The sequence below is a fragment of the Balearica regulorum genome, chromosome 4, assembly GCF_011004875.1.
Source record: "Balearica regulorum gibbericeps isolate bBalReg1 chromosome 4, bBalReg1.pri, whole genome shotgun sequence".
Lineage (NCBI taxonomy): Eukaryota > Metazoa > Chordata > Aves > Gruiformes > Gruidae > Balearica > Balearica regulorum.
In genome coordinates, this window is record NC_046187.1 from 81896358 (window position 1) to 81905182 (window position 8825).

General features: G+C 69.5%; 1 protein-coding gene across 2 annotated transcripts; it reads right to left on the reverse strand.

Annotated features, from left to right (window-relative positions):
- Positions 1 to 1172: 1172 nt before the first annotated feature.
- Positions 1173 to 8714, reverse strand: LOC142601832 (shootin-1-like). 2 transcript variants are annotated; one of them, XM_075752945.1, is made up of 16 exons: positions 8617 to 8714; positions 7134 to 7213; positions 6780 to 6840; positions 6392 to 6486; positions 6091 to 6217; positions 5268 to 5365; positions 4913 to 4994; positions 4522 to 4616; positions 4072 to 4218; positions 3475 to 3628; positions 3217 to 3340; positions 2771 to 2820; positions 2265 to 2374; positions 2050 to 2109; positions 1664 to 1856; positions 1173 to 1468 (listed from the first exon to the last, which is right to left on the reverse strand). In XM_075752945.1, the coding sequence occupies exons 1-16, from the start codon at positions 8651 to 8653 to the stop codon at positions 1323 to 1325; spliced, it is 1659 nt and encodes a 552-aa protein (XP_075609060.1). In that variant the 5' UTR covers positions 8654 to 8714; the 3' UTR covers positions 1173 to 1322. The 2 variants fall into 2 exon arrangements, with proteins under 2 accessions (XP_075609060.1, XP_075609059.1); XM_075752944.1 differs by having other exon boundaries at positions 6780 to 6843.
- Positions 8715 to 8825: the final 111 nt, after the last annotated feature.

An 8825-nucleotide genomic window follows, 5' to 3' on the forward strand; every position in this document is an offset into this window, starting at 1 on the left:
CCGTTTTCTCCCGGGTTTTAGCGCTGACCCAGCCCGTCCTCCCTGCCACAAGATCAGGACCTGACCTGTGCGATTCTTCTGCAATAAAACCAGCCCAGAGAGGAGGAAGGGACTTGCCCCGGCTGATTGAGCGTCTGGGTCGAGGGCTGAGGGTGCCCTCGCTTGCTTTCCCCTGCCCCGCATCTCCTGGAGAAACCACAATTAATTTAATGCCCTTGTTCTTTGGATTTAAAAGGAAAAGCTGTGGCTTGAAAGCTCCTTGGGACCGAGGGAGGGGTACGGCAAGGTTTGGGAGCTGCTGCCACTGGAACCAGCCCTTAAACCCCCGCCGCCTCCCAGTACGTTCCAGTGTTGGGGACGGGACGGGGGGACGGCAGGGCAGGGTGCAGGGACACCTTTCCCTTCGCTGGGAACGGCCTTAGAGCCGGCAGCTCGAGGGAACCCCAGCTCCTGTGGACCCCAACGCTTGGAAACAAGCGTGGGCTCAAGGGCGTCGTTCCTGAGAGGATCCAGGGGTCTGCCGGCCCTGGGGGGACCCTGGGGGGACCCGTCACCCCGAGCTGCCGCTGGGTGAAGCCTGGGAGCTGGATCGCAGGCGCTGCCTGATGTGGGGGTACCGGGATCCCGGGGATCCCAGGAACGGCCGGTCTGAACCTGAACACCCCCCCCCATCGAGATGGGTGCAGAGCGTGGCCCCCCCCAGAGCCCCACAAGCCCCCCCAGGGCTGGAGCTGCAGAGATGGGGCTCCCCCAGCGGGGGCTGCCTGCGGGGTCGGGGGGAGCTGGGGGGAACTGTAACAGTGCAGCCGCCTCCACAGGGGAAACCAGAGGCCTTCAAGGCTCTGGGGGTGTCCCGTCCCCCCCAGAAGCAGGAGGTCTGGGTCTCGCTCCCCAGAGTCCCTTTGTTTCGGGGTCTGGGTGCCATTTCCCTCCTTAAACAGGGAGACTTCAGGCCGCAAAGGTGAGCGGGGACACAAATAATGTCCTCGCAGCAGGTAAGTGCCGTGCTAGCTGTGTCCTGCCCAGCTGCCCAGCACCCCTGGGTGGCAGGGGGGTGGGTGCCCCCCCTCCGGTCCCACGAGGTCTCTTGCCAGGACCTGTTTGCAGCAGCCCCAGCCCCATCCCGCTGCCACCCCCTCACCCGGCAGACGTCCCTCTCTGGTGACAACGTGGCGTGTGGGGACCCAGTTTAATGAAAGCACAAGAGGATGCGAGCTGCCCGAAAACAAGGGCGAAAGCTCGCAGCAGCCGTCCAAGTGGCCGTGCCCCCTCCTGGCCCCGCCGTGGCCGTGTGGCTCCGGCAGCGCGGTGGGCAGCTGCCTCTACCCCGGCTCCCCCCTGTCCCTGGCCAGGCAGGCGAGGGGCCGGGTCCTGGGGAGGCCGCTGACCACCCGGGCTCTGAACGGGACCCCGTCCCCACCGCTCTCCGGCGAGCGCCCAGGTGGAGCCGTGCCGATGTCCTTGTCCCCTGGGGAGAGACAGACGGACATGTGGAGCGGGGTGAGAGCGAGAGCAGAGCCCGTGGGACCCGCGGCAGCGTCCGGCAGCACGGGGACACGTGTGGGTGTCACCTCTGTACTGGTCCCTGGGGACGTTCTCGCTCCAGGGGGGGTCATCCAGGCCAGGCCCCCGCATCCCCTCCCCGCCATGCCCGTCCCCGTACCAGGCTCCGTCCTTCCCGCAGCCCCGGCATCCTCGTGGTCCTGCTGCGGGGGACCGGGGGCAGGCGGCGGGGCGGGCAGGGAGGCATCCACGGCCCGGCGCCGCCGCTGCAGGATGGACTCCAGCTGCCTGTCCCTGCCCTTCAGGCTGCTCTGCCGCCCGCTGGGCCTCCTGCTCGCCCTCCTCATGGCACCCTGGGGAACACCGCACGGAGCCCAGACGCTGAGGGATCACGTCCAGGTGCCGGGACCCCCGGGACCCCGCTCCCAGCCAGCCAGGGCAGCCCTGACGGAGCCCCACGCAGGACGGCTGCAGCTGGGGACAGTGGCACCCGGGTCCCCACGCGATGGCGTGGCGTGACCCCCCCTTTGGGACGGGGCTGCTCACCAGGATGCCCTGCAGCTCCAGAGCCGCGCTCCTCCGCTTGCCGGCCGCCGCTGCCGGACCCTGCGGGAGGGGAGGGAGGAGATGTGGCCGCATCCTGCCATCCCCTCAGCTCCCCGGGGCTGCTAACGGTGCCCAAACTCGTCCCAGGGCTCCCCGGGGACATTCCCCCACAGACGGGGGTGTGTGGCAGCGGCCGAGCCCAGGTCCCTGCATACCTGGTCCAGGGGCACCCGCTCCTTTGCGGGCCTCAGGACCACCCCGTTCTTTATCCGCTCCATCATCTCCTGCACGGCGCGGGCTTTAGCATCGTCCGTTTCTGGCTTGCCTGTGCAGGGAGCGCCACGCTGAGACCCCACGCACTCATGACAGGGCTCAGTCCCTGCTGGGGTGGGGACCTGCCACCTCCCTGCAGCCCCCCCGTGCCCGGGGTCCTTCCCCAAACCCGGCCACGACCCAGGGCCGGGTACCACCCTGCCAGGGCTCATCTCCCACCCGTGCCGGGCAGAACAGGGGTGCTGGGGCCCGAGCACCCTCCTTTGGAGAGCGGGGGGCTGGCAGGGTGTCCCCACAACGGGAGCTTGGGGTGGGAGATGCCTGAGCCAGCGCGGCATTGGCAAACCTCTGTCGCGGAGAAACCCCGTCCCTGCGGCGCTGCCAGGGGAGCCCCCCCCGGTGTTGGGAGCCCCCCCGGGGTGCAGCGGGGCAGCGTGGGGGGACTTACTGCACCGGGTGTTTGCCAGCCCCTTCCTCTGCCGGATCGCCGAGAGCGGGCTGCAAGGGAGAGGGGAGGTGAGAGCCCGACGAGCTGCGCCCCTCGCCCACAAAAAGCCGGGTGCGATGCCCAGCGCACCCACCGCCTCTCGGCTCGGAGCCGCCTGGCCCCCCCCCCCGTGCCCACCTCACCCTCCCCAACACCCTGAGGGGGTCTGGCCCCTGCGGCCAGCTCTGACCCCCCCCCCAGGCCTGCACCTCCTGCCAGGCCCGATGCCCGGGCACGGCGCAGAGCCAGCCTGGCACGGCGGGCGAGAGCGGGGGGGTCGGGGCGGGGGGGAGCAGGGTTTGCCCCCAGCCCGGCTCATGTGCTACGACAGAGCCAGCTGGAGGCCCGTGGGCCGCCGGAGCTGCTTTCCGCAGGAGGTGACCGGGCTGTCCGGCGGTGTCACTTACTCCACGGGGACGGCGGGTGCGGGTGGTGGCAGCGGTGGCGGCGGCGGTGGCGCGGGCGCAACCGGCTCGGGGGTCTGGTTCTGCGGCAGCGGGTCCTGCGCCAGCTTCTTCTGCAGCGACCCCACTGCAGCGGGGTGCGGTTGGGGCTGTGCGGGGGGTCGGTGCCCCTCGCAGCCTGAGCCCACCCCGGCCACGGGCAGCCGGTGCCGCGGGCATCCCTCCGGCTCCTGCCCGCGACACGCAGGGTAAACCACCCACCTTCCTCCTCCAGCCCCGCCAGCCGCCTCTCAGCCTCCCGCAGCCGCTTCCTCAGCTGCAGCTTCTCGTCCTCCGCCTCGGCCAGAGCGGCTCGGGCCAGATCCAGCTCCTCCGGCTCCGGCCGCCTCCCCAGCTGCTCCTCCAGCTCCTTCACCTGCGGGAGCGGGGGGACGGGGGCAGCTGGGTACAGCCCAGGAGCTGGGGACCCCCGGTGCCACCACTGCCAGGGACGGGGATGCTCCACAGCTCCACAAATTGGCCGGTTACAAGGAACTTCAGGCCAACTTTTGAGCAATTCTCGGCTGGGCGATGGCAGCCCGGGGGGCTGGGGGGTGCTAGCCCAGTGTGGGGGTTCCCATCGCGGGGCAGCCCGGTGGGGGGACCCTCTCCCCAGCATTCAAAATGCGCTAGTGGAAATCCAGGGGAAAAAAAAACCTCTCCAGGCTTGGAGACGGCGTGGGACGGGCACGGAGGGGCCCGATCCTGACCGCAGCTGGGTCCTGCACCCAGGAGAAGCCACCACCGGCCCTGGAGCCGTGCCGTAGCCCAGCCCCGCTCCCCACCCCGTGTCACCCCCCCTCAGGGACGGCTCCTCACCCGCTGCTGCTGCTCCTGCCTGGCCTCCTCCAGCGCCCGGGTCAGGCGTCCCACCTCCTGCAGGGCTGCCAGCAGCTGGGCGCTGGGCCCCGCGCTCTGCAGCAGGATCGAGCTCTGCCTGTTCGCCTCCTTCTTTTGCACCAGCATCTGCCCGCGAGGACGGGGGGGTCAGGGAGGGACCGAGGCCCCGGGCTCACCCCAGCGAGAGAAAAACCCTTTTTGGGGAGGCTGGGAGCAAAACCTCTCCGACCTCATCCCGGGGGACCGCGACGGGTGCCCAGGAGCATCCCCGTCCTCTCGGGAGTGCTAAGCCGGCCGTGGGCTGAGTATTGGGGTGTCTGCACCAAGGCACACTGAGAGCAAGCAGCCCCCCCCGCTCTCCCACCCCCCGTAGGTGCCTGTTCCCCCCCCCAGCACCCATAGGCAGGGTGACCCCCGGCCTGGCCGCACCTCGTGGGCGAAGGCTTCGGCGTGTAGGCGCAGGTCCTGCTCCAGCTCCAGCTGCTGCATCGCCTCGCAGTAATCCTGGGTGACGATCTGCGACACTGCCGGGGAGACCGGGGGCTCCGGGGGGTGTGACGCCAGCACGGGGGGGGGGCTGCGTGCCCCCCCCCCCCCCCCGGGGCCTCGGCACAGCCACCCCCCGTGGACGGAGACACCCACGTCCCAGCAACCCGGCTGCAGCCCCCAACGCTGCACCGTTGCCTTTGGCTTCACCGGTTCACCGGACTGGGTTGGTACTGGTGGCACTGGGGGGCTGCCAGCTGCTCTGTCGCCGGCTCGCCAGGGCGCAGCGGGATGGGGAAGGGACGTGGCTGTGGGGACCCAGCACCCGACTCACCTCTCTTGAAGGACCTCAGCGCCCGCTGGCTGGTGCCCAGGGCTGCCCGCAGGCGCTGCTGCTCCTCCTGCCCCATCTCCAGCTGCAGCCGGACAAGTCCCCGCTCAGCCCCAGGCTCAGCCCGGGGGGGTCCCGCCATGCCCAGCCCACCCCCTGCCCCCAGGACATCAGGGAGATGGTTGAGGGGCTGCAGAGGGAGGTCTTTCCTCCCAAAAAACCTGTCCTGAGCTTGGCAACGAGCTTCAAGGACAAGCAGGAGCCAGGGAAGGAGGGGATGGAGGGTGATGAAGGAGGACCTTGCCCCAGGGGGGGTCCCGCTCGGCCGGAGCATCGCAGAGGGGGTCCCAGGAGGTACCTGGTCCTGCAGGTCCTGGTTCTGCCGCTGCAGCTCCTGGACCTGGATGGTGAGGTCCTTCCGCTGCGCCAGCAGCCAGGAGATCTTCTCCTGCAGATCTGGGAGCAAAGCGGGGAGCGAGGGGTGGGAAAGGGCAGCGCAGCCCTCCCGGCATCAGGTCCCTGAGGACCAGGCTGGTGGGGCTACAGCAACCCCCTCCCCAGCTGCCCCCCGTCCTGGCCGTGTCACCAGTGACCCTGTTGGAAGCTGGTTCTGGGAGGTGACCCAGAGGGACAGACACGTGGCAATGGGGTGGAACAGCACCCCACGGGACACCAGGGGCCGTACTCAGCACCCTTCTCCCTGCCCGAAGCTGCCCCCGAGCATCCCCCATGGTCAGCCCGTGGGCCAAGTCACAGCGTCACCTGAATATGGAGGGTCTGGCTGGAGCGGGGCGTCCCCCGAGGGGTGCATCCCCCCCTGGAAGTGCATCCCTCGAGGGGTCCATCCCGCCCAGGGGTGCATCCCCCAGCCCCCCAGCACTGACAGGCAGAGGGAGCGTCGGGCTGCAAATGCAGCCGAAATTGCTGACATGGGAAAACAGGATGGGAAAGGAGGAAGCGAGAGGTAGAGCACTTTCATTTCACTTTTTTTCGTTTGATTTCAGTATCGCTTTCTCACTGTTTAACCAGAACAAGGCCCAGGCACATCTCAAAACCGCACGGCCGGGCTGAGCCGGGCTTAGGGGACACGGGGACGGGGCAGGCAGGCAGGGGCCGGTGCTTTGCCTCGGGCTTCGCTGTTTGAGGCTGGGGCTTAGCCAGGAGCCCCCAGCCCGGCTCACCCTCCAGCTGCTGCCCGTAGCGCTGGGCAGGGTCGGGGTCCTCCTCGGGGGGCTCCTCCTCGGGCAGGGCCAGGGGGGCCGTCGGGGCCAGGCTGAGCCGCTTCAGTTGCTTGTTCTCCTGCTTCACCTGGGGTGGGATGGAGACCCCCCCCCCACCCCCAGCATCGGGGTTTCTGCTGCACCACCCAGCCGGGTGCGCCGGGGGGATGCGCCGGCACCCAGGCACCCGCAGTGAGGGGCTGCGGGCATGGGGGTGCTGGAGGGGGGGGGACGGTGGCAGGGACACGCTGCCCGCCCCTACCTGGGCTGCGTAGGCTTCGGCTTGCTGCCGGCACGTCCTCTCGATCTCAAACTCCGTCTCCAGCGCCGAGAGCTCGGCCAGCAGTGCCTGCGACGCTGGCCACGGCAGAGGCCGGATTCAGGCACCCACCCGGTCCTCGGTGCCCAGTGGGGGTCCTGGCTGGCACCCTGCCCTCCCCCCTGCCCTCAGCCCCCCCCGCCACACCAGGACCAGAACCAGGGACGGCACCCGGCTCTGCCCCACCACAGGGATTTTCCCACTGGATGTCATCCCTGGGCTGTCCCCATCACCGCCGGCGCCGCTGAGGCAGCTGATGGGGCTGAAGCCGCCCCGGAGTCCCCGTATGGGACTGTGCCGGGATGGGACACCGGGGTGGGACGGGGCTCACCTTGCTCGAGCTCGGCCAGCCGCTCCTCCGCTTCGTCCACCTCCTGCCCAAGGGGCAGCTGCTGCTGGGGGAGAGAGGTGTGTATGGCACTGCATCCGCCCGGCACTGCATCCCCCCGGCACTGCATCCCCCCGGCACTGCATCCCCCCAGCACTGCATTGGGCTGGCACGGTGCTACCAGGTCTGGGGGAGCCCCGAGCCACCCGGACGCTGCCAGCCGTGCTGGGGACGCTGTGACAGTGACACCCGGTGATCAGCACCCTGGTGTCATCGGCATGGGGGAACCAGCTCTTCATCACCTGGGAGTTACGCGGGCAGGAGGAAATGAACAGAACATGAGCCCGCGAGTGATACCTGCCCCATAGCTGCCTCTTCACCCTCTTCCTCCTTCTCTTCGTCCTCCTCCTCCTCACTGCTGTCTGACTCCAGGATGGCTGCAGGGGAACCGAGAGCGCGACTCGAGGTCAGCAGCGCAGGTGGACACCTGGGAGGTGTTCCAAGCCCTTGGCTTTTCCCAGCCTCGCGCTGCCTGCAAGGGGCAGGGGCTGAGCACCCCCGGCACCGCGGGCTGCGGGGGCTGGCGATGCCTCTGCGGCCGCTAAGGAAAATGGGACCGTGTCCTAAGGAAAATGGGGAAATCTGTATGGCAGGACAGCCCGGAGCAGGAGGAACAGCCTGCAAAAATCCAACCCGACAGCAACGAGCTCTTCGAAGGCGGCAGCGAAGGAGCGGAGAGTGTCGGAGGAAAGGGGCTGCTCGAGGAGGCGGGAGCACAGCCGGGAAAAATCCCGCTGAGCGATCCTGGCCGAGGGAGAAGCTGCCCCAGAGCACCCTGCTGCCCTCGCCCGCAGCCCACCCAAGCGGTGCCGCCGCAGAGCTGTGTCCTCGCTGGGCTCGGCTGGTGCCCGCGGCTGTGGGGGGACACCGTGGTGAGCCAGCCCCATAGCCCCGGGGTGACCGACTGCTCTGGGGGGGGGGGACACCCCCGTGCGAGACCCCAGTGAGTGTGCGTGGGTGTGCACTGGGGAGCGTGTCCCTGGGACAGTCACTGGCGGGGGCTGGTGGTCCCCAGCAGTCGGGGCCGGGGGCTCCGCAGGGGACGCACCCAGGGTGGACGGGGGCTGCTGCATCCCCAGGTGCTCCGGGGTCCTCCCGGCACCCCAGGGTGGGGGGCTGCTTACCCGGCCCCCCCCGGGGCAGCTCCCAGAGGGGCTGTGGTGCGGCACAGCCCCAGGGGGCGGCGGGGCAGGAATCCGGCACCTGCCTCCCACCCTTCCCATAACAGACCTAATCCGGTGGGGAATGCGCTCTGGAATCTAAATCCCCCCCCCATGTATAACCCAGCCGCTGCTGCTGGGACCTTACACCACCCACAAGGGCCGGGGGTCCCCACGGGACCCACAGGACGGGCGCGCTGCCGAGCAAAGGCCCCAGGAGCTTCTCCGGGACCCCCGTGCCGGGACCCCCGCGGGGCTCAGGCTGCGCACAGGGTGCTGCTCCCCGTGGCCTCGGCTTCGCAAGGTGAAGGGCACGAGCGTGCGAATGCCAGCGAGGGCCCTGAACTGCAGCTGGCAGCTGGGATGGGCCCCCGCCCGGAGCTGCCGGACCACCTAAATACAGCCCACCAGTCACTCGCCCCTCGGCGACCCAGGGCTGAGCGGAGAAAATCCCTCTCCAGGCCCGTTTCGGGGCTGGTTTTGCCCCCGGCAAACCATCTTTCAGCCCATGGCGCCCAGAGGCCATGGTGATGGTCACCAGGGACAGCCAGAGCCACCCCCCGCCCCCTGCCCCGTGAGCCCACCGAACCCACCGTGTCCTCGAACGCGGGGGACCTTACCTGAGAGCTGCCCCGCGCCTCCCCCAGCCCAGGCCATGGTGGCGGGGCTGGCGGCACCCGACACCCCGAGCTCGGCAGGGTGCTGGCCCCCCACCCCGGCGCTCGCCTCACCCTCCCCACCCACCATGGGGAAGTGAAACCACATCGTCCCCGCGCAGGCTCGGTTGGCTGCATCCCCATCACCAGCTACGGCGGGGCTGAGCACCCTG